This window comes from Benincasa hispida, chromosome 12 (genome assembly GCF_009727055.1).
Source record: "Benincasa hispida cultivar B227 chromosome 12, ASM972705v1, whole genome shotgun sequence".
NCBI lineage: Eukaryota > Viridiplantae > Streptophyta > Magnoliopsida > Cucurbitales > Cucurbitaceae > Benincasa > Benincasa hispida.
This window is the reverse complement of record NC_052360.1, coordinates 79256778-79283167: the sequence shown is the minus strand read 5'-3', so window position 1 is coordinate 79283167 and position 26390 is coordinate 79256778. Positions and strand designations below refer to the sequence as shown.

Here is a 26390-nt window from a genome sequence, read left to right as displayed (position 1 = left end):
AAGCCACAGTTCCACTTCCGAAGGGTTTTACAGTTGTTGTTGTAAACTTTGTTGTTAAGTCTTGGAGTTGTATGAACTTTACATTGTTAAAATAAAATGGGCCTACTTAATCAATTTTTGTTTGCCTCCTTGACTTAATCAGTTGGTTGTTGAATTTTTTCATTGGTATCAGAGTTATTTTCGCAAGAGTTATTAGGCAGTAAGTATCAACAAACTGTTGAGCTCGAAACTAGTCCCGATGGAAGACCAGAAGACTTTTACGAACCTTGATTCGAACACTTGCCCCGGATCAACTTCCAGATCATAATTGCTCTAGGCCTCCAAGTCCTCTTCTTGTTGCCCAAATTTACCTCTCCAAGCAATTAAAAGATTGAATGCATGTTGGTTTCTCTGCCTCTAACGAACAGGGCTCAACAGTTCACATTGTTGATTGGTGGCAATTCAAGACCTTTGGGTTTCTTCCATCTGGTGGAGAAGTGGCTATTAAAAGGTTTGAGAGGGCCAATGGAATTGATTGCGTGTGCAATCCTTGAACCACAGAGTTTTAAACAATAGTGGGTTGTTTACGGACTATTTAGATTATGTTAGTAAGGCTAATAACAGCAACAACAACTAGTTCATTTACGGATACAGGAGCTCTTTCGTTTACATAGAAAGGGACATAATTTCACATGAGTACCCCTATCTCTTAAAGCTACGGCATCCCACCGATCCTCACATCAGCTCTTTCCAAACAGAACAGCAAAAGAAAAAAAAAAAAAAAAGAATTCATCGCGAGCCTGGGTATGGCTATTGGCCTTGACGCTAAGTCACAGTCTTATCCCTTATTCGATTTCTTCAAAACCAGACCTGAAGGAAGGAATGAAAAAAAANTGAAGGAAGGAATGAAAAAAAAAAAAGAAATTCTTTGTATATACATTCGAACTGGTCATATTTCTCGAACTACTGCACTTGCGCATACCTTTTCTTGCTCAAGACAGAAGATAGCTTGAACTGGTATTGTAAAGATATATACCCTATGTTTCCAGCTATCCACCCGATCTTACCCCTGAAATGGGAGACTTATTGGGCTAGCGATATTGAGCTGCCCTCACCTATGCAGATCTAAGGATAATTCTGAGTGAACAGGAGTTTCTAGTTAGCTCAGGATTAAGATTAAGTTACCTAGGTCATCAATTAACGAAATAGTCAGTTTTATACATAAAACGATATTTAGAACGTAAAAAGTGACTATTTCATGGTTCAGTCTTATGTAAACTCTTTACATAGGATGTGCCCACTCACATATCTCTATATGAACGATTAAGGATCACATCGTTTGTACTAACTACAAAATGGGTCGCATCCATAGTGTCTCCAGAATAAGGTGTCCGACCTTATTCATATACTATAGACCATTTTGGCTATATATTTGAACTTGATCCACCTTTATGTCACTACATAAAGTTCAAACTACATTAAATAGCCTCAGGACCTTAGTTTGTTGGATTCAAGATTACAATTTCAATAATAAATTTATCGAAAAAAAAAATAGAATATGTTTATTAATTTACAAACTACGAGTTTTAGGACATAAAATCCAACATTGGTAGCAAGACCATGCGTTGGTCGAGAGGTTCCAAGAGGGGAGATATTGTCGGACAGAAAGGATAGGAAGTAGCATCAACTTGGGACGAGGAGTTCTCCCAGAATACTCGTGCGTTTGATGTGATTCCAAAGCCACCTGAAAGCTCTAAGAGTCTAGTTTTCAGGGTAGGGCTACTGGAGAAAAAGCTTCAAGGAATCGGTCTGAAGAATGAGGACAAGACAGAGGGGTCTAGCTGTCGGGTAAGCTAGGCCAGTCTTGATGTTTTGATGTTTCCGGCCAAACCATGAGAAGTTATGAGCTAAGATTTTGAGATAAGCTTTCTGAGAAATTTTAGAGCATATTTGTAGAAGAAAGTAACTCATGATAAAGCCTAGAACTATGAGTAATCTGAGTTTGTATAAGACCGAACCATGAAATGATTAGTCTTTCTTTATAACACCGTTGCTAGAAGAGACTTATATTTCACTAGGATGACCATAGGTGACTTGACCTTAATCCTAAGTGAGTTGTAAACTGCCTATGAGGGCAGTCCTTTGATTTGTATGTATGAGAGCAGTCAGATCGCCGATTCTATATGCCTACCATTTTGGGGATTTGTCTAAGTGGGGAGCTGGGAATTCAACTACACAAGATGAAATTCACTCATTCCCTTTGTTAGGGTTAGTAGATAAATTGATCCCTTAAGGGCTGATTCCAGTTCTTGAACAATGAGGGCCCCTCACCCTCTTATTAGCCAGAGAGGGGTCTAATTATAGTGGGATTATGACTAATTGTTCATTAAAGGGACTAGTGGTACTTAAGGAGTTAGATGTAACTATAGGGGTAAAACGATAATTCGACCTAGTTATACTTACAAGCAATTTGTGAAGGGTCAACAAACTGTTGATTGGTTATATCCAATGGACACATAAATATATCTATAGTGCGAAGAATGCAGGTGTCAGTCTTTAGTGGAGTGACCGATAGTTAATGAATGTTGATTAATTTGGTTTAAAAGTTTAATCAATTAATCTTGTATCATTGAAGCTTCAATCTGTAGGTCCATAAGGTACTCTTTTTAGCTCAATAAGGATTATTGAGAATCAAACTAATTATGGTTTAATTTGAATTTTTCAAATTAACTAAAAGTGAATTAATTGTAAGAGATACAATTAATATAATATATGTTGGTACATTATTATAAAGTATAATGTGTGTGATACATTGTAAGTTTTATTGAGAGAATTAAATATTTGATTATGTGAATATGACTCATATAAAAACTATATGTTAAAATTAATATGAATATGATTCATATTAAAGCTATATAGTTTAATGAGAGAGGTTATTATTTGAACATGATTAAAATATTAATTATATGAATGTGATTCATATAAAAATTATAGGTTAAAATTAATGTGAATTTGATTCATATTAAATTATAGATTTTATGAGATAGTATAGGTTATATTATATGTGATATAATATAAATTATAGGTTATATATTATATATGATATAGTATAGAGTTGGTTTTAATTATATTTTTATTAATATAATTAAAATATGATAAATAACTTCTTTTGGGAGTTAAGGATTTTTTTTCATACATTATCTCATATACAGTTTTTTTGCAGTGAAGAAGGAGGACCGGTGTGCTTAACATGAAATAGATTTGAAGAGAAAAAGTTTCTCTCTGCTTTTTAGATCATCTTCTTCCTCTATCAAAGAAATTTCCTCTCTGTATTTTTAAAAGCATGCTTAAGGGTGGATGTTTATCATTGTTTCTGTTTCCTCTATTTATTTAAGTTACTATAAAACAAGTTTCAAAGACAAGTGATCGTTCGTTTTCGATGTGCAGGAATTCCAAATCCCTTCACAAGGTAGCATCATGATAGCTTTGACTTCGAGTCTCCAAGTAGACTCCTTTTTGGTTTTCATCAGATAAGACCATGGTATAGGCCTTGTTGATTGTTAGTAACGAATTCATAGAAAGAATCTATCCCCTGATTCTGTCAAAAGAATTGTTCAATTCCATTAAGAATTGAATCACTTTGTTCGAGTTTTCCATAGGAGCAAGTTCCTTTGCTATACCACAAGTACATTTACTATAAGAACAATAAGGTATAAGCTCTAAGGTTGCTAATTCATCCCAAAGTCTCTTGATTCTTGTATAATAAGTGACCACAATTTGATCAACTTGCCTCATAGAGTTGATTTCTCGCTAGATCTGGAACATGACAGGCCCTTTATCCTCACCATATCTCTATTCAAGCTCTTTCCATAATTCCTTTGAGCTGCTGGTGTAGAGAAAGCTTTATGATATGTCCTTTGAAATGGATCCTAAGATCCAAGCCATGTCCATGCAATCTTGCTTTTGTCGTGAATCAAAACCTGTAGCATCTTCATCAAGTTTTTCTTTTTTAACATTGACAAAACTGAGTTTGTCCCTGGTTCCCAAAGTAATTTTCATTGCTCTCTTCCATGTTAAGAAGTTATTTCCATTAAATACATTGTTGACAATGGACATATTGGTTTGTGTTTAGTGTATTTACAATTTCTGCAGTTTCAATCATGATGGGTTAAAGAGTGTTTAGAGAGAATAGAAAGGAATGATTTTAGAGCAGAATCGCTTTGATACCATGAAGAACATTGGGATATGGTTTCAATAAAAGCATATTTTCACGATAGATGATCATAAATTACGAAGGATGGTTCCTTGTGAAACCTAAAGAGGGAAAAAAAACTATTATCCTAAAGGTAAATGTAAACCCCGAACTCTAGGTTTTCTAGATAAGCATGTTTAGCCAAAGGAATGTTATATTACATATTTATTAAAGTAGCAATTCATGTTTATTTATAGGGATTATGATGGAAGGGAAGGAAAAACATCTTAAATGAGGGGTGACATGGCGGTTAACCTTTGAACTCGGGAGGCAACGGGAAGTTTTTGGAAGAAGAAATTCAAAAGCATGGTTTCGGCAATTGACATGAGAAAATTTAGTAAAATCAGTGTCATTCGAAAACTGGGAGAATCTAGTTTGCGAGGTTGTCTTGTTGGAGAAGGATTACAGGAGGAGAAGAACAAGAAGTGAAGAAAGTTCAGAGGAGGCAGAATCTCGGGTTAGTCAGGGCCCAAGGTGAAGATTGGAAGTTCCAGGCCAAACTATAAGGAATTCTCGGCTGAAATTTTAAGGTATGAAAGTTACTCAATTCTAAATAAGTTTGTAGAAGGAATTTTCTTGAAAAGAGCTCTGGATTTTGAGTTATGAATTTTTGAAGTTATAATAGGGAATCGGTGCATAAGCAGACAACTGCTTGGAAAGAACAAACAAACAGTTCACTGTGGGGAGTTATAGCGAGATATGGGAATCAGGATCTCGCTTATAAAGGAAATCTCGCTGATTTTGGTGATAAGAATCTTGCTCTAGAAGGAAATCTCGCTAGGATTTGGGCTGAGTATCGTTGGTAAGGTGAGTATTGCTAGGATGAAAATTTTCCAGGAAAAGCTTGATCTCGCCGATCTCGCTCATGAGGATCTCGCCAGTAGAGCTGTCTTTGTTGATGAAAGTTCCTTTAGTAAATGAATTATTTGAGGTATTTTACTAATAATTCTAAGTAGTTAACCGGGAATTATGTTCTTTCAGGCCAAGAATAGCTAGGAAAGGCGTATAAACTGTTGAGAGCCCTGAAGAGCAGTGAGTGACCAAGTGAATTAATAACTTCAATACTTATGTATATAAGATCAAGTAAGTTACAGTGACATTAATGATGAATTTATACTCCCCCAAACAACCAATGGTTGGAGAATAACTTAACGCATGTTTCCTGGCTTGTATATGTGTAAAACAGGCCAAGGTATGTCATGTAATCACTACAAAAGTTAAGTTTCTAATTTCATAATATGCTTCCTAGGGGAAGGCTATGAGAGAATGAGTTCTTGTATAAATGATAGGCAATGGAACTTAATTTGATGTTACAAAATACCCCAGTACCGAAGGACATTTGAGAAGAGACCTAACCAACTGGATACCGAGGGACATTTGAGAAGATATCTAATCAACTTGGTACCGAAGGACATTTAAGAAGGTACCTAGTCAACTTGATACCGAAGGACATTTGAGAAGGTATCTTAATAGCTCGATACTGAAGGACAAGTTTGAGAAGGTATCTGAGCAGAAGTACTTAAGATATGATGGTACTTAGCATGGCCACGTGCACGTAGGCAGTTATGAATGAGAGGCCAAAGTATGGGTCTCTTGGTCGGTAATAAACGTTGGGAGCTAGAGCGGTTAGGCTCGTTCTCAACTAGGGAACAATGATGTTTAATGATGTTTAAGAATGGTTTAAAGCTATATTTAGAGATTATTGCTTGATTTACTCATTAGTATATTTACAGATTTATAGTGATGTAATGCTTGATGTTATACGATTCTATAGTCACTCACTGGCCTTTTAGCTCACGGGATTTCTGTGTTTCCCTTTTCAGGTAGCGGTCAGTTTCCTTAAGGTTGATTCCTGCTGCTGCTTGCCACTGAAAGACTCGGCTTATTAAGAAGACTTAGGTTGATGATTTGTTTATGTACACATGTTTTGAGAGGGAATAGGGCTTCTTTAGGAATGTTTGGGCCATCTGTGAATATTTTTCTGTAAATGTTATGTCATGGTTGTGTGCATGTATTTATGTAATCTTTATAGAACCTTAAGGGGGGTTTGTTGTATGCTATATTGCTAATGTTTTAAACAGGTAGGTATTTAGATTAGAAGGCTTGGGTGGTGGGTGGTGGGTGCTGGCAGTAGGGCTAGTAACTACTACGGTCATATTCTCTTCCAGAATAAAAGGATAATCTAGGAGGGGGTGTGACAGTAAGGAAATAATAAATGAGGCCTAACCATAATGGAAAAACTAACTATAAATAAAACAATCAAATAAGAAAAATAAATAGAATGAATAAATCTCCATAAATCTTCTTGTTGTTATAGTTGGAGTAAAAAAAAAAATAGATAGAAGCTACAAATGATATATTGAAGTAGATATAAAATNCAATTTATCCATCTACATATTAAAAGATTTCACTAGATCTCATTGAATCTTAACAACATTTTTTACAACCGACACATCGATATAAAATTTAAAATATATATATATATATATATATATTGAGATTGGATTACCAATAGTCTTCAACTAGCTCGGGGCAAAGGTCGTGAGATTTGAGTTTTGTATACCCATTCTCTAGAATCTTAGTTCATTGTGATAGATCTATAATAAAGATTATGAATTATAATAAGTTCATATCCTATATTCTTACATAGATGCCATTAACAATGATTGAAGATTAAAAATACAAACAATAGTGGAGCTAAAAATCATTTCAACTATTTCAACAACATCTTGATTCATTTCATCCAAATATCTTCAATCAAGTCTCTTGATCCTCGCCAAACAATTATCTTTAGGCCTTGAATGTGGTAGATACCTCACTGGACTTCTTGGATTAACTCTTTCCAACCTGATCATGAAAACAACTCAATTTAAATATAACCACGTTCGGTCAAGGAGATAATTGAAAATAATTTTAAAAAATTAATTAAATTTTATTAAAAGAGCTTGTTCTCACTGATAATTGAGGAGGAAATAGTGGAGAAAGATGGAGATTTCTAGTTTTGCAAGATCGTTTCCGGGACACAATCTACTTCCTGCTCCAAATGGAAGAAAACTCCCCGCTTTTGGTATGAAATTCTGAACTCAAATAACGTATATATATGAGATTACATTATATCTCTATTTAGAATGACTTTCTAATGACTTATAAAAGAGTATTGAATATATATAACGTTCTTACATCCCATCTTGATGGGTTAAATTCTTTCGGGTTCGGATACGTTTCGGGATCATAGTGAACACTTCTAAACCAAACTAGAACTTTCCAACCTTTTGGAATGGTATAACCTACATGCAAAAGAGAGAAGGCTATACTATTTAAGCTATATGTACAAATAGAATACCATATAATAAAAATTGGACATGAAAATGAATGGAACTGACCACAAATTTTGACATCCTGCTTTGCCTCTCGAAAGACAGTGAGGGAGAATGTTACAACTCGTAGTGTTTCATCGATCACCTATAAAAGTTTAATAAATTATATAATGTTTTTTAAATTAAACATGTCGTAACTCGATAGATAAAACTCTAAGTATCATTATAAATGTCAATATTTCGAGTCCTTAGTTTATAATTAATGAACTAAAAAAAGGATAAAATGTTACAAATTAAACATACCTTTGAAAGATAGGGCATTTCTCGAACTTCCTTGAGAGTTAAATTCTTCTGTCCGAGAGGTCGTTTTTTTACTATCTCTTCTTGCTCTACCTATTTTTTTTCAAAGTTAGATTGTATATTTACATATATTAGCTTATAATTCTACTTTAGACTCTATTTTGGTTTTTGAGCTTTTAAATTTATTTCAATTTGATCCTCAAACTTTTTTAAACAAGAAACTAAAGGATGTATGGATGAATGGGTACATTTGAATATGTCAACTAAGTTAACACATTCATAATACCTTTAACATACCCTATTTTAGTCCTCAAACTTTTAAATTAAATGCGTCTATTTTATTTATTACTTTTATTTCAATTTTAAAAAAAATGACATATATAGTTCAAGTATGTGTAATAGTGTGTTAATTCAGGCAAACAGAATGAGTTAGAGACGAACATTATGAAAAACTTATTTTAAGATAAAATGATAGTAGTAGTAATAATAATAATAATAATAATATAGCATAGCATAGCAATGAATTAAATGATGGTTTTTTAAACTGAAAAGTTCAGGAACATTATAAAACTTTAGAGGTTAAAATAATACAAACTTGAAAGTTTCAAGAACAAAATAAACACGGTTTGAATGTTTAGAAATTTAAAAATTTAGGGACAAAAATGTTATTTAAACCTATGTATTATTATTACCAACAGATGTACATTATGCTCTATTTGATAATAATTTAATTAATTCTTAATTAAGCTTATAAACAATATTTCTACCTATAAATTTTTTTGATTTATTATCCAAAAACTCAAAAGGCAAGTATTGAAAGAAAAAAAACATTTTTTTAAAAAAAAATTGATTCGGAACTCAAGTGCTTCTAAAATAAACTAGCGAAAGAAATAAGATGATCAAAACAAACATAAATTCGAATAACAGAAAAGTAAAAACAAAATCATTTTATCAAACATATAACTTCAATGATTATTGATGACATATATGTGATTTGATTTGTGTATATACTACCTTGGCCTTTTGAAGAAATTGGGGATGTTGTTGTAAGAAAATGGTTGCCCACATCATAGTATGACCTGAAGATTCATGGCCTGCATTTAAGTACATTATCAAAACATCAATAATTTCTTCATCACTTAGCCTTCTTCCATCTTCATCTTCAGCATCTAACAAAGCATCCATCATATCTCTTCTCTTTGCTATCAAATTATTCTTCCTCTCTCTTTCCTTCCTTCTCCCACTCACAATTGATCCAAATGTCGCCACAAGGTTTTTTCGAGCCTGCAATGAGATCCATCGATGCTCGATTAAATTATAAGTTTAATCTTTAGAAAACATTTAACATGTTCTTAAACTTCTAAAATTAGTTTCTATACATTTCTAAATTTTCAGTTCCGTGTCTTATAGATTCTTAACATGCATCCTCAATGTCTTTAAAATTTTACAGAACTACCAGACAAAAAATTAAAAGTTTAGAGTTGTTTCTATTGGACATTATAAAATGTAAATCAATTAATTTTAAAGATTTTTTAATAAATTAGGAAGACCTATTAGACACATTCAAAGAGTTAATTAACATCTACCTAATAGACATTTTTTAAGTTCATAGGTGACCTAGTAGGATACCAAAATTGAAAGTTCATAAATCAACTAGATATACTTTTTTAACTTCAAAAACCTTTTTAGATGCAAACTTAAAAGTTTATAATACTGTTAAACACAAAATAAGAGTTTGTAATCATTTTTCGATACAAACTCGAAAATTCAAAAACCTATATTAGATACAAAATTGAATATCCAAAACATATTAACCACAAAAACTTGCATAATCCTACTAAAACCAAAATGAAAGTTCAAAAACTTTTTCAACACAAACTCATGAGTTCATGCAATGACTTTTAGTTTGGATTGTGGTAAGATGAGAATGTTAGAAATGTGTCAACCTAGTTAAGATATCCGAATGCATCTACTAATCCTAACGTCTAGTAACTTATTTAAAGTTCAGGTGCTAAACCGAAAATCATTTAACCTAATAGTTCCTAATTTCCTTTCTAATAATCTCTAGCATTATATGCCTGACCTTGAGTGCCTTATTGTAAGCAAAACCAGGAATGTTGATGGCCATAGCTCTGACTCCATGATTAAGCTGAGTGTACTCTCTCTCCAAAGCCTCCATTATTGCCTCACTTTCAGAGCTAAGGAATATGTACATAATGATCTTGAAGGTAAGCTTTCTAAGCTCTGTTAAGAACTCTATTTGTCCCATGGAAGCCCATTTTTCCAAAGAAGAAACCACAATTTTTTCTATGTAAGTGAGGTAGGTGGCCAACGCATCGTAACCGTTGACCGGAGCGGCAGTTATACGGCGGAGACGCTTGTGTTCTTGGTAAGAAATGCCAATGAAGGAGTTTTCTCCTATGAGTTTCATGGTGGAAGTAGGCCATCCTGACCCAAAAGCTTCATCATCATTCAAAACTCTTTTACATGCTTCTGCTGAAGTTACTATCACACTTGGACTTCCAAACATGAAGGCCTTGTACATTCCTGTATTTCCATACCTAAAAGAAAAACATACACAGACGTATAATTCAAGATCATTCTAGTCTGGTCTCTAAACGTTTTAATAATTTTTTCTACTTCTATCTTCTGAACTTAACCATCTCTTCTCTAAGCTATTGAGAAACAATCATTTTGATCCATGTTATGTTAATATTCTACTTTAAATCTGTTTTTGTTCAATATTTGTCCGTTCCTAACTTATTTGACTTGAAATCATGCTTTTATTAACATGACCGTACTACACATATTTGATGTTATGCATGTAAGTCAATAAATATTAAAACTGAAATAAAATTAAGAGCCAAAATAATTATTTAAAGAAATTTCAAAGGTTAATATAAACCTCTTAAATGTATGAAAAAATCCCAATAGAACCAATTTAGAAATTCAATAACTAAAATTGAACATTTTGAAAGTTTAAGGACTAAAATAAGATTTAAAACATATTTTTAATCTTTAATAAAAGGAATTGTACTTATATCAAGGAACTTCCTTATCTATATAATGGTTAAATTACAAGTTTTTCCCCTAAACTTTAGAAAGAATCTAATTTATGTATTTTTTAAAACTTTTAGGTTTATGTTTATTTGGTCATTACACTTGAAATATGTTGTTTTAAATTTCAATTTTGTGTCAAATAACTAAATGCCTAAAATTTCACTTTTGTACTCTTTTTTTAAAAAAAAAAATCCACGAACCTATTAGACACTAATTACGAACTAGAGTCCTATTTGACACAAAAATCAATTTTACATCTTTAATATATCAATTCATTAAAAAAATTGAATATCAAGGGATGTTTGACTTAGGAAATTAGAGAATTTTGGAAGTTGGGAAAGTGAAGTTGTGAACTCCACTTCTTGTTTAGGCCAAGGAGTTCATGAACCCTACAACTAAAACTATCAATGATAAACCGCGACAAACTAAGATAGACATCTATTAGTATATGATAGATGTCTATCGCGGTCTATTGCCTTCTAATAGATATTTATCATGATTCATTGCAGTCTATCACTAATAGACAGTGATATTTTGTTATACTAGAAAATATTTTTAGCAGTTTTATTATTTAAAATAACGACCTTAAATTGAAGGCTAATTTTTAACCATACAAAAATCTAAGAACAAGAACCATTCAAAACTAGTTGAAATGTACCATAAGTAGACAAAGTTAAAAGGCAACAAGAAGAAAAATGAAAGATTATGTTCATACAATAAAGAAAAGGTAAAAGAATCAAAATCTTTAGAGCACTAGGATTGAAAACAAAAACCACTTTGCAGACATTTCCAAATGCAAATAGACATCAATGCATAGACAATAACACCATTTTAAAAATAGAACAAAGAAAAGAGTGGTTTACACAAACTTGGTACAACCACCCAAAGAAAAAAAGTTATTTTATTACCATTATTATTTATCCCAACAAATCTTTTTTAAAAAAAAAAATTTGAAAAAAGGTGTTTCACTTATTATTAGTAAACGACAAATACAAATAACAGTAAATAATAATAATAATATAATTTTTTAATTTAATAAAATAAGATTAAAATACTATTTTGTCCATATATTTTTTTTCATTTTAAGGTAATTATTTTAAATAGTAAAACTACTAAAAATATTTTTAAATATAGTAGAATGTCATTGTCTATCAGCAATTGACTTCTATCACTGACAATAATAGATATCTATCGCATGATATCGCTAATAATAGTGATATTTTGCTATATTTGTTAAGTTGATTCATTTTTCTATATTTGAAAACAGTTTTTTATTTTATTTTAATATATATTTAAAATATATCATGAATTTAGTTCATCAAAAAAAAAAAAATTTCCAATTCTGTTAAATAATACTAATATTTTTTCCATCTAAGAACATAGATTAGGTAAATATATTTTTTAAATTTATGAAGGAGAAACTAATAAAGGCTAACTTTTAAAAAAGAAAAATAATAATAAACTCACAACATGAAAGGTATACATAGGTTAAAATATTAAAACAAAGAAAAGTATATAGACTAAAATAAAATGAAAGATTGAAATAATATTTAATATTTAAACCATTAAATAAGAAATTATGATGCGTATTGATTGGCCGAGCAAAATTTGTTGGGCCACGATGGAGTGGACCGAGATGATCAAAGTCGAAACGACTCCATCGGAGAACCGAAACCGACAAGGGAAATGACAAAACAAAGCCTTGTCTCATAGCTTAGATTTTTCCCAAAAAACGGAACACTTATATTATGTTTTTGGACATTCTTTTTGGTATAATTTCACATTGGTCCTTATCAGTAAGTATTTTCTTATTTAGTCCTTCACTGCTTTTAAATGTTAAAACTGTTAATGATAAACCTATCTGATATAACATAAAACCCAAAACAAGGTCATCTTAGACAATCATATTGTATATTTATGTATGATTGATCTATCAACTTCAAAAATAATCTAATAAATTCAAAAAATTTTAATTTTATATCTAATAAATTTATGGTATATTTAATATATTTTAAAATTAGTGAATTTTTTTTATATAAAATTGAATTTTGTGTCTAATAGATTATAAGAATTTTAATTTGTTGTTAAATAGATTCATAATTCTTAAGAAATGTCTAATAAATTAATGATGGCTCATTAGATACAATATTGAAAGTTCAACACTTTTTAGATACTTAATTGAAAGCTTAAGAATTTATAAGATACTCCTTGAGTTCAAAATTTTATTGTGTATTTTTTTTTAAGTTTTAGGACTTATTAGAAACAAGTATCATCACGTCCTTTTATGAAATTAGAATTTTTTATTTTGGGAAGGCCAAAAAATGGTAGCAAATACTTGGAGGTAGATACCAATTTCTCTTTAAATTGAAATGTATGTCCTACATATTATTTTTCGCTTTTTTAGGGGTATTCAAATAATCGGATGACTCAAACAATCCAGACTATCTAATGTAAACTGTAAAAATTGGTCGGGTTAGTTTCACTGGGTTGGACTGGGTTGGGTTAAATTTTTTTTCTATTTTTATTAAGTCAGATTGGGTCTCGAGTTGAATAATCTTTTTCGAGTTAACACCCAAACCAACCCAATCCGAATTACATATATATTACTAAATAAATAAATATACTGTAAGTTTTAATTCTTAAGCCATTTAGCTTTAGACCAAAATTTTTAATAATTTTCTTGTAAGATTATTACATTGTTTGTCTTGATTTAAAATCTGTAATAGAAAGCAAGGATATTTGGTATTTAACATTTGAGTTTTATGAAATTTTAGTTAATAGTCATCTATAGTAGATAAATTTAAGTGTTTTAAATTAATAAAAAAACAACCCGACAATCAAAATTTTAAGGGTTGAATTTGAGACATTATTCAAGTCTTTCGATCAAACCGACTAACTCAAATTAGAAAACTACCCAACCGATCTTATATATACCCATAATTTTTAGGCCCTAAAAATCGATAATGGATTGAGAATTATTAAAAATGTTTTAAAGTTCATGTATCTATATGATACAAGTATAAAAGAGAACAAATTCTTAAAATACTGTTTAAAGCCAACAAAAACGTAGCTCAATTTTGGTGATTCAAATTTAGTTTGAAAATATTATACCATGGAAGTTAAACATCAATTAATTTAAATTTTCAGTAGCAGATAATGATTAAATTGAAAAGTGTAAAGACAAAAGAATAAATTAAACTAAAACATATATATAGCTACGGCGTGGAGGGGCCAATGTTCCACGTAATTACCAACCATATAACTAATTTAAAATTAAAACAAGATAATAAAAATGTTTTAGAATTTGCCTAAACGCGACAGCATCAGAGATGAAACGACCGTTTGGAAGCAAGTGACGTATTTGCCCCTGCCGCTCTTCTCTCATTTTTCAATAATTCCAAAATTATCGATTTCTTTTCTCCCTCATATTTATTTAAGATGCAATTTTTTTTTAATAATTTCATATATTCTTGTAAGTACTAATAAACACTTAACATGTTTGCAATAATATACTTATTTTAAGTATTCATTTAACATTTTTGTAATAATATATTTATTTTATAGAAATTGTTTTCTTTTTTTTCTCAAGTTTCGAAGAATATATAAATTTAGATATTCAATTTTTAAAATAAATCTATTTAGTCCCCGAGTTTTAAAAAATAAGATAACATACACTTTTTTGTTCCTAAAGTTTGAAGTTAATATCTATTTGGTCTCTAAAATTTCAAAACAAACACTTTAGTATTTAAATAATCCTTATTTAAAATTGAGATTAATTGACTAACGGACAAATTACGTGCTATTGAAATAGCAATTTTTACTAATTTTTAATTAATTTACGCTTATGTGGCTTTTTTTTCCTTCTCTTTTGTCATCTTCCTCCCTTCCTTCCCTTCACACTTTCTTCTCCCCTTCATTTAGAACTATTTTCCAAACCTCAAGTACTAAAGTGTTTGTTTTGAAACTTCAATGACCAAACAAACATCAAGTCCAAATCTCAAGGACAAAAAAATGTATTTCGCCCTGAAAAATATGTACATTATTCATGGATTTTCAAAATGTAGATTTTTAATCTCCAAACTTTTAAAAATAAGTTTTAACCTTCGTTGAAGTATTTTTTTTATTTTTGCATTTTAAAATTATTTTATCACTTTAAACTTATTGATATCTATCAGTGTCTATCATTGTCTATCACTGATAAACAATGACATTTTGCTATATTTGAAAATATTTCTAGCAATTTGTCATTTGAAGCAATTACCTGATTTAAAAGAGTTTTTTCCTTTTTTTTTTTTCTAAGTTTAACCTTTTTTACTCTAATTAATTGAATTTTTGTTATCTTTAACAAATCTATGTGACCTTTACACTTTTAAAATGATTTGAAAATTGCAGTTCACTATAATAAAGTGATTTTTACTTTAATTATAATTTGAAGTGAACAACTAATAATAAATTCTTAAAATTGAGGGTAAATTAGGTATATATTAAAAAAAAGGTAAAATGGGTATATAATATTTTCTCTCCCATACAAATCTTTTACCTCTTCCTTTATATCATTAACACGACCATGTTCCCTTTGTATTTTATACCGAAAATTATCATATTAATTTATCAAATCGAGTATAGTTCAATTGACATATAAGTATGCTAGAAATCACAAAGTTTATGATTCGAATTTTCTTACTTCCAATTATATTAAAAAAAATTATCAAATTAATTTAGTTAGATTATAATCTTTGGAAATTGAACTTTCTTTTCCATGTACTTAATTTTGAAAGTTTTAAAAAGGTTTACCATATATGTATATACTCTCAACTTTGTGTTTAATAGATTATTTTTTTGTTTTACAAGTCTTTGACTTATTGAAACCACAAACTTCCTGAATCTAATACATATCATACGTCAGTTGAGCTATACTCATTTTGACAAACGATGAAGACTCTATTAAGTACAAAATTGAATTTTATGTATCTAATAGATCAATTAAATTTAATTTTTATATTAAAAATATTTTAAATAAAATTGAAAGTTTAAATATCTATTACATACAAAGTTTAAACTTATACTTTAATTGGTTCGCTTTTATGGTTTGGAATAATATTAATGTTGTCTCTTTTAATTTTAATTGTTTCAACTATTTATATAAATATGTCATTGACGATGACCTAGAGTTTAGCAAATTGTAAATTTTAAAACTACAAGAACAAATATCTTTCCTTTTCAACATCTACTTAAGAATTGTAAGTAAAAAAAAAAAAAAAAAAAAAAAAAAAAAAAAAAAAAAAAAAATTTTACTTAATTACATAATTTGAATATGCATTTTTAAAAATGAACTTTTAGGTATTTTTAGATAAATTTATTTTTATTGTATTAATAAAAATACATAATCATACTTAAATTAAAAGAAACACAAAAGCGTGCTATTTTTCTAATTTCTTAGGATAACTTTTCTAATGATTTTGTCTTTTTAAAGTGTAATACATTGTTGTCGCAATATATATATATATATATATATATATAAGATCTTTTTAAAGTAGACTAAAAAATATATATTGTTTCTATCCTTAAAAAATAAATAAAATGAAATAAAAGTTTCCATTGAAGTGCTAGTGGTCAGTAGAGTACTAGGTTCAAGTACAGGATGTTTTGTAACTTCTATGTTTCTTCCTGTGATGTTTTTTAAAACTGTTTGGTTAAAGTAAAGTTTTTTTTTAAATCTTAATTAAAAAAGTGTTAAAGTTAAATCTTCTTCTTTTATGCATCATTTATATCTAATCTAAAAATACTAAAAGCTAGGTCAAATTTCAAAAATAGAACAAGATTTTCAAAAAGGTGCGATTAAGAATGATATTTTATTTTAAAAAAGAATAAAATAAAATAAAGTGTGTTTAATATAAAATGCCTTTTAATTAAAGTGTGTTTAATATAGTTTATTCAATGATTTTAGATTATCAAAATTGTTTATTTTTAATGTTAGAATAAATAAGAAGTGGTAAAAAAATGGTTTTTTTTTTTTTTGGTTTTTAAATGAAAATCCTCGAAATATATGTATGAAGTATATAAAAATGTATTTAAAATTCATATAATTAGTTCATTACTATTGCACACGGTGTAACCAAACAAATTTGTCATTTAAATAATTTTAAAGAAAAGGTAAGACATAATAATAAAAATTTTATTGAAAATACATTTTCCAAAAGTTTTTAAATTAGGAGTTTTATTCTGAACGGGACCTTAATTAAAAAATAATAATAATATATTTTTTTCCTCCAATTAACATGTTGTTAAGTTCAACAGTTAAAACATCAGTAATATTTTTAATACGTCAAGCGTCAAATCTTCACATATTCAATTGTCCCATCAAGTGTAAAAATTTAATAATCTTGTACAAAACCTTATACATGGTACACCTAAGTTGTGTGGTAGTCAACTAGTTGATCTTGGTTTATATACTATTGACTAAGAAATCAAGCTTCAAACACTCCATTATGGTGCTTTAAAAGCCATAAAATATTCAAAATTTCAAACAATAAAAAAAAAAAAACATGTTAAGTTAGGTGTATGGTTTCTATTCGTTCAAAGTCCTTAATTTTTTAAAAAAAAAAATTAAAGAAGGTTTGAGAGAAAAACTATCATAAGATTATAATGATCACATCTTGCTATAGTAATACTATTTTGTAATCCCAATTAGCTACAGTCAACACGGTAAAACATCATCAATTATTTTGTTGCTATAATGTTTACTATTTCCTTCTCAAACTAAACTAGTTTATGCCTCAAACACATACTATTATAACCCAACTATAATAACCTATGAATATACTAACCAATATCAAACCTCTAACCTCGAAGTCAATAGTACGAGTACTGTGCTAGTTGAGCTACGCAAGTATTTTGATAGACTATGAAACTTTTAATTTATGGTCACTAAATCGTATATGACATATCTGATAATTTTAAAGAGTATAAATTAGGTCCAAAAAAACCTATTAGACACTTTACACATTTAAGCTAATCTATTAAATAAAAATTTTTAAAAATTTAGAAACTAAAATTTTTCATACCGCAACATATAGTATGGGCGTCCTGCAACTACTCTGGCTCATTAACTACCACGAGAGCAATGAACAATTTGAAGTCCAACAATACTAAAGTATTATTTTACTAAAAGAAATTTATTATAAACAACTACTACTAGAAATTTCCTTCAACTTATTACAACTTCAGAAGTTTTTCGAAACTAAACTTGTAATTTAATTGAATTTTATAGAACATGTATAAGCTTATTATTCCAATATTGTAGTTTTTGATCGATTCAAGTTACGACAATGTCTTGTTGGAATAAAAACAAAAACATATTCTTTTTAATTAAGGGGAAAAAAAGGAACCATTTTTAGTATTATTAGTATGGAAAAGCTCCTAGTTGCATAGAAATGAAAAGGAAAAAGAAAGTGTGACCTGGAGAGGAAGGAGTCGATGAAGGAATCAGGATAAGGGGACTTGAAAGCTCTTAGAAAAGACCACATATTGCCAATGAAGGGCCAGCCGAGATCGCCGGGTGGTAGGGCGAACCGTTTCGAACCCAGCCGAGCGGTTTCGTGGACCCAGTGGTTCGCATTCTTCAAAACCCAAACCGCCACCACGAGCACCGCCACGAGCACCGCCATGAACATTTGACAAGAGGAGGAAAATGGAAGGTGAAGGAGAAAGGGGTTGAGTTATGGGTTGATACTTATAATAAAGGAGAGAGAATTGAGAATTGGGAGTTTTTTGTTTTTGAGAATGTGTCGTTTAGTGAGTTGGAGTTTGATTCTTTGTATCTTGCATTTGTACAACCATGTGATGAGTAAAATGAATTTTGTTTTTGTGAAGTTTGGTGGTAAAACATTTGTAACCAACACCCATGGTTAAATTAAAAAAAAAATAAAGTAAATTTGTCGTTGCAATTACATCTTTACACTTTCCATTGTAAAAATTGAACTCTCTAACTTCTACGAGTGTTTAAAATTAGACTCTCAAACTTAGAATAGTCGTAGAAATTAAATTTCCAAATGATAAAAATTTGAACCCTCAAACTTATACAATTGGTACAATTTCTATAATTCTGTAAGTTTGAAATGCCAATTTCAATGCCCTATTAGTTTAAAAGTCCAATTTTAAGATTTGTATAACAATTGAAAGTTTGAGGATATAATTACAATATTATTACCATACTTTAGGAGTTGTTTTTGCAATTTACCTTATAATTAATATTTTTTTACTATCTTTGGTAAACATTTCAAAACTACCCGTTAGAGTAGAAAACCTTTAGAAGATGTATATGACATTGGCTAAAACATAAATTATAACCTAAACACCCACCACACATGTTATAGGTCCACAATTTTCATCTAAAATTTTAACCGATTTCTAGTTTTAGGGGTAGTTTTCAAACTTTTATAAAAGGTCAAGATTAATGTTGCAATTTTTGAAAGAATTAAGAGTGTTTTAAAAATAAAATGGCAAAGTTTCGGAGTTTTTTTTTTTTTTAAAGAAAAAATAATAATTTAGCCTTTTTTTTTCCCTAACATGGTAATTTTTTTCTATTTGAAATTTCGTTAGTTTTTGCCCAATTGTTGGCTTCTTCTAGAGTTGTGTTTTATTTAGTCTTTGTGTTGAATCAAGGCTAAACTATGTTTGATCTACATATTTTTAAGTTTTGAGTTTAATATTTGAAATATATATGCCCTTCAACAATTTTATTTTCAAAAGGAGTAATGAAAACTAACTTAGTTGTTGAGTTGGAAATCGAAAAATGGCAAATATGTACATCAATTAACATAATATATCAGCATTAGTCGTAATTACTGGGTCAATTATTAATGTAAAGTGTGCTTATTAAAAAAATTATTAGAACTCAACCACAACTATATCTTAAATTTGAAAATTATTTTTATAGGATCATATTTAAATCAATTTTAAAGGTTATTTATTTATTTTTAGAATAATTTTAAAGTTTAATGGTAGAAGTAGAACTTTCTACATGATACTTGTATGATAGATGGATTTGACACGTGGATTGTTTTGTATTTTGAGATAAGTGATTGTAATAATCAATAAAATCAAATAATTTTTATTGATTAAACATCAAATGTTATTTCATTTGTCAAATCAATATTTTAGACGGAAACTTTCTAATTTCTATTAAATTTTTTCTATGTGCTTCACCTTTGGATGTATTGATTACGTAATTATCGTGTCATTTTTCTAAAAAGATTATTTTCATTTTCATTATTATTATTTTCTTATTTTATAAGTATTTATTATTATTAGTATTCTTCAGTTTTAAAATTTTAAACCACGAACATAAGGCTTGGTTCTTTCAGTAGTGTAATTTTCTTGGAAAAGAAAACACAGATTAGTGTTTTTTTTTTTTCCTTTTAAAATGCATATAGAGGTTTCTTAATCATTTAATACGGGTATTTTTTAAGTAAAAAAAAAAGATATAATTGTATTTTAATTAATTAAAATATTTAATAGACAATATGTAACACATGGCAAAAAAGAAAAATGTAACATGTGAGGGACTATTTCTACCATTCATGTGTTTTATGATTTTATCCATTTTTTATTTATTTATTTATTGTTAATAGGGAAGAGATTGGAATTCCTTGAAACGAAAGCAATTGAATGTATCGATTTTTATTTTTCGTTTTTCAGAACATCCCAAAATTTAGAGTGACGAAAACAATGATAAACATAAACCTAAACATGCTTCTACTATGTAATTAGAGAGGAAGGGATTAAGAGATAATTCACCTTTGAAAAACTATATCTTCTTGTCTCCTCTCCACATGAATACAAACTACTCCTCTCGATCTTTCAAACCTGCAACCATGAACACAGCATATGGGATGAAGAGAACACCACCATGAGATCTTCCTCATTATTCTCAAGGACGAGAATCATGCAGAATTATGAGTTTGCACTTAATTTTGAAAAGAGGGAAATACAAGGTTGAGTTTTTTTTTTTTTTTTTTTTTTTTTTTTGAGAAAACGTTTCTACATACCCAAAGAGCAAGAGTGGGATAAAAGAAAAAAAGGACTCCTCTTTCTTTTTCAATTTTATGGAGAAAGACAGATTTGAAGGTTGAAGGAGTTATAACTCCCTCCTTTTTTTAATATCAAATTTAAATTTAAAAAATTGAATTTTAATAAAAATAAAATTAGTAATATATATTTAACTTAATATATAAATATTAAACTATATGTTACATCACATATAATATATAATCTATAGTTTATTATATCATATATATAATATAACTTATAATTTTTATATAAATTAAATCACATCATTTAATTTAATATTTGAATTCTATTCAAATAATAACCCATCTCATCAAATTATATAAATTTAATATGAATGATATTCATATTAATTTTAATATATAGTTTCTATATGAATCATATTCACATAATAATATTTGAATATGCAAATATATTTTCTTTCTCATAAACTATATAAATTTTAATATGAATCATATTCACTAATAAATTTTAACATATAGTTTTTTATTTATGAATCATATTCATATAATTAATATTTGAATCATATTCAAATATTTATTTCTTTCATAAACATATATAATTTAATATAAATCATATTCAATTTAAATTTCAACATATAGTTTTTATATGAATCATATTTCATATAATTAATATTTGAATCAAATTCAAATATTTATTTCTCTCAAAAAACTATATAAATTTAATATGAATGATATTCACAATAAATTTTAACATATAGTTTTTATATGAATCATATTCATATAATTAATATTTTGAATCAAATTCAAATATTTATTTCTCTTCATAAAACTTATATAAAAATTTAATATAAATCATATTCAATTTAAATTTCAAACATAATACGTTTTATATGAATCATATTCATATAATTAATATTTGAATCAAATTCAAATATTTATTTCTCTCATAAAACTATATAAATTTAATATGAATGATATTCAACTTAAATTTCAACATATAGTTTTTATATGAATCATATTCATATAATTAATATTTGAATCAAATTCAAATATTTATTTCTCTCATAAAATTATATAATATATAACATACATTCTATATTATAATGTATCTATATACATTATTTAATTGTATCTTATACAATTAATTCCCTTTAATTAATTTGAACAATTCAAATTAAACCAAAAATAAATTTGATTCTCATTAGTCCTTATTGAGCTAACAAGGGGACCTTATGGATCTATAGATTGAAGCTCCAATGATACTTGATTAATTAATTAAATTTCTTTAATTAAATTATTTAACATCCATTAACCGTCAGTCACTCCATTAAAGACCGACAGTTGCACTATTCACACTACAGATATATTTTTGTGTCCATTGGATATAACCAATCAACATGCACTCACTCTTCATTAATTACTCGTAAGCTGTCACACCCCGCCCCAGACTACTCTCCGAGCCTAAGAGAGGACATGACTGCAGCAGTTATCAACCTTTTTGTTGACACTTACTACCTAATAACTCTTGTGGAAATAACTCTGATACCAAGATATAGCTCATATACAACGGAATGCCTTTTAGGCCCATTTTATTACAACGATGTAACATTTATACAACTCCAAGACTTAACTACAAAGTTTTAAAAAACAACTGTAAAACCCTCCGAAAGTGTAACTGTGGCATGTGGCAAACCTTGATCTTAGCAGCACCCTAGAACTCCTCACCTTTCGCTACCTGGGAAGAAAAACGTGAAATAACGAAATGAGCTTTTACAAAGCTCAGTGAGTGGTAAGCAATTTCTAGAGTCTATTTCAACTTATAAATAACAAGCATATCACGAATACGAGATTACATTCAAACCTTCGCCTCGAGTGAGTCTGTTCTCAAACTTCTATCTACGCGTACAGTAGATAGCTAAACCGATAACTAACTAGAATGAGTATGTTGTCTACCTACACACACGATAGATAGATTAACTGTTACTAGCTACAATGCTTACTCTTTACGTTTTCTTTGTCTTCTATGTGCACATAGCTCCCCGCTCATGGGCTCAGAAGCTAGGCCCGTCGGCCCTCTGACCATCCCATACGAGGATCCTCCCACAGGCTCAGGAACTAGACCTCTCGTGTCCCCTGACCATCTCGTGAGGTTTTGCTTCCATGCTCAGGCACTAGGTCTATTGACCCCCTGACCATCCCGATCACATAATCTCATTCACAAGCTAGATACTCATTCATAACTTAAGCATATACAATTACTCTAAAAGATATGATTTAAGACTTAAAGGAAAGTACCACTCACCTTGGTTGTTTAGGAACTTTTCTCTCTAGAAGTTCCTTGGTCTTCTCGGGCTCCTCTTTTGAACCCTAAATTCTAGATTCAATTTAAAGCTCAAACTACTCATAGTTCTAGGCTTTATCTCGAGTTACTTTCTTCTACAAATATGCTATAAAATGTCTCAGGAAGCTTACCTCAAAATATTAGTTCATAACTTCCCGTGGTTTGGCCGGAAACATCAAAACATCAAGACTGGCCCAACTTACCTCACAGCTCGACCCCTCTGTCTTTTCCTAATTCTCCAGCCCGATTCCTTGGAGCTTCTTCTTCGACAGCCTACCATGAAAACTAGATTCTCATAGCTTTGAGATGGATTTGGAATCACTCCAAAGTACGAGTATTCTGGGAGAACTCCTCATCCCAAGTTGATACTACTTTCTGACCTTTCTGTCCGACAACATCTCCCCTCTTGGAATCTCTTGATCAACGCATGGTCTTACCATCAATACATAGCCTCTTCCTAAAACACTCTTCTTTATGTCCTTTGAAGATGATTGAGTTCTTATCTGAAGTCCTTAGCCCTATTTATAGGCGTCCAAAGGCTCTCCAAGGTCGACACCTCTTCCTCCATGTGTTACTCTTAAAGATTGCCAACCTTCAGCCCTTTCCACCTCTTGCTTGAGGTGTCTACCAACGCAAGGTTTGATCCATGCAAGTGCTGGATATCTGTCATTTACATTGCCAATGCATGAGACCAAATTTGCATGTCTCCTCAAGCCTCCACCTCAAATCATTAAGTTTGAAGGTTTCTTCTCAACGAGCCACATGTTAGGATGACGTCTTTCTTATGAGCTCCGCCTTCTTATGCGTTCATTCCCTTCAATATGCGTTCACTAGGGTGATTTTCAATGCATACAACTAGCCTAAGGTATCAACGCATAGTGTACTTAGAATGCATAGTAGGTCCTCAACGCATAGTATGATTCCAACGGATAGCAACTCTTAGTTTCCCTTAATTTCCAACATAGCACCATCGCAACCCTTAACCATCGCAAGAGCCAACACCATGCGTCCAACCTAGTCTATCGCATGGCCTATGTCCAACACATCCCTCGTGCAAGTCATCACCAACCTCCAATGCATCGCAAGGTCACACGGCTCCAACGCATTGGCTAGCATCAAGCATGGCTCACATGGGTCGCATGGCATGGGCGCTTGGCCGGCAGCTTGGCATCGACGCATCGCTCGGCAGGGCTTGCTCGTCCGCTTGATGCATGGGCTCTTGGCACACGTATGGGCGCTCGACGCATGGGTTGTGCACTGTACATGGGCGCTCGACGCATGCCGCATGCCTTGCTCGTGTCCTCGCCTACCCCGTTCACCCTCACATGCCTCCGTGCCACCCCAATGCATCACTTGCGATTGCCTTCCTTCAACCGCATACCACCCTCCAACACATTCCTTCAATTTTCTTCTTTCACCCACGCATACCACCACCAACACATCCATAACAATTCTTCCAACGCATCCATTGAGTCTAATGTGTTGGTCTAACCTCCAAGGTATGCGTCACTCCACTTCCAATTCTCCCTTTACCCAAATAATCTCTCCAAGATCTTATGGCCAATGCATAGCAATGCCTAGTCCAACACTTGGTCAATTTTCGTCAATTTAAGCTTAATTCAAAGCTACTCAAGGAAAAATCTATCCAACACTTAGAAATTTCCTTCACTTCAACATAGGATTTAACTTTCACCTAGTTAATTTTCTTAACCACCTACTTAAGTAGAGACAATGGAAATCTGGGTTTCACAACATCTGGGTCAAATTATCGTTTTATCTTTGTAGTTACATCTAACTCCTTAAGTATCATTATCCCTCTAATGAATAAAATTCATAGTCCAACTATGATTGAACCTCTTTGGGGCCAGGAGCAAATCCCGGAATCAACCATTAAAGGAGCAATTTATCTTCTTACTCTAACATTAGGAAATGAGTGAATTCCTTCTTGTGTAGCTGTGTTTTCAGCTCCCCAATCAGACAAATCCTTAAAATAGTAGACATATTGAGTTGACGAAACTGATCACTCTCACCCATGCATATCAAATGATCACTCTCATAGGAAGAAGTTCACACCTATGGTCATTCTAGTGAAAAGTGAGTCTCTTCTAGTAACAGTATTATGAAAATAGACTCAACATTTCGTAGTCCGGTTTTATACAAACACTTTGTATAGGATACCCCGCTCACATGTCTCCAATAAAGATCAAATCATTTGTAACACTTTACAAAAATTATAATATTTACAAAATGGGTCATATTAGTAGTGTTACCATGATAAGACGCCCAACCTTATCCATATACTACAAACCATTTAGATTATCACTTAAACATGATCAAACTGTATGTCTCTATATACATGTTTAAGTTATATCAGATAATTTTGGATCTTAGTTTAATAGATTATTGCATAAGTTACATAAAATTAATCAACTATTGATTCAACTAACATATAACTAAGAGATTTTAGGACATACATCCTAATAAATATTTCGTCACTAATTGTTATTTAAAGGAAAATTTAATTGAAATTGTAAATGGATGCTTATTCAGGTTCAAATTATAGATCGATCGCAATAATTGAAAGTTTAAACTATAATTGATATAAATTACTGACCAGTTAGAAATGGAAGAAATTGGAAGTTTTCATGCTCAAGTTTTGAAAAGTGATGAATTTGAAAGTTTTAAGTAAAATTGGTCAAAAAATATTTCTCTCTTTTCTTAACATTTTTTAAAAGAGGGACACCTGTCTCCTTTTAAATATAATAACTTTAATTATATGTCACTGCACGTTTTTTTCTTACTAGTTTTTATTAAAACAGTTCCACTCACTAATTTCTCTTTTTTTTAAAAAAAAAAAAAAAAAAAAACTTTTTCCAATTACATCGAATTATATATGTTTTTTTAGTCAAATTAAAAATCTAATCATTCAACTATGAAATTTATATTTATTTAATTTTGAAAAATTTAAAAGTATTTAATAGGTCCAAAAATTTCAATTTTACAACTAATAGATCTAAACTATCGATTTTGTATCTAATAGATTTTTTATTATATTATTTTAAATTTTATCTTTAATAAAACCTTCTAACTTTATATTTGGTAGGATACAT

General features: G+C 30.1%; 1 protein-coding gene across 1 annotated transcript; it reads right to left on the bottom strand.

Annotated features, from left to right (window-relative positions):
- Positions 1-6748: 6748 nt before the first annotated feature.
- LOC120092881 (ent-kaurenoic acid oxidase 2-like) lies at positions 6749-18656 on the bottom strand. The gene is made up of 8 exons (XM_039051124.1): positions 18367-18656; positions 9932-10409; positions 8863-9132; positions 7852-7941; positions 7615-7693; positions 7412-7518; positions 7187-7308; positions 6749-7078 (listed from the first exon to the last, which is right to left on the bottom strand). The coding sequence occupies exons 1-8, from the start codon at positions 18579-18581 to the stop codon at positions 6985-6987; spliced, it is 1455 nt and encodes a 484-aa protein (XP_038907052.1). The 5' UTR covers positions 18582-18656; the 3' UTR covers positions 6749-6984.
- Between the last annotated feature and the right edge of the window lie 7734 nt (positions 18657-26390).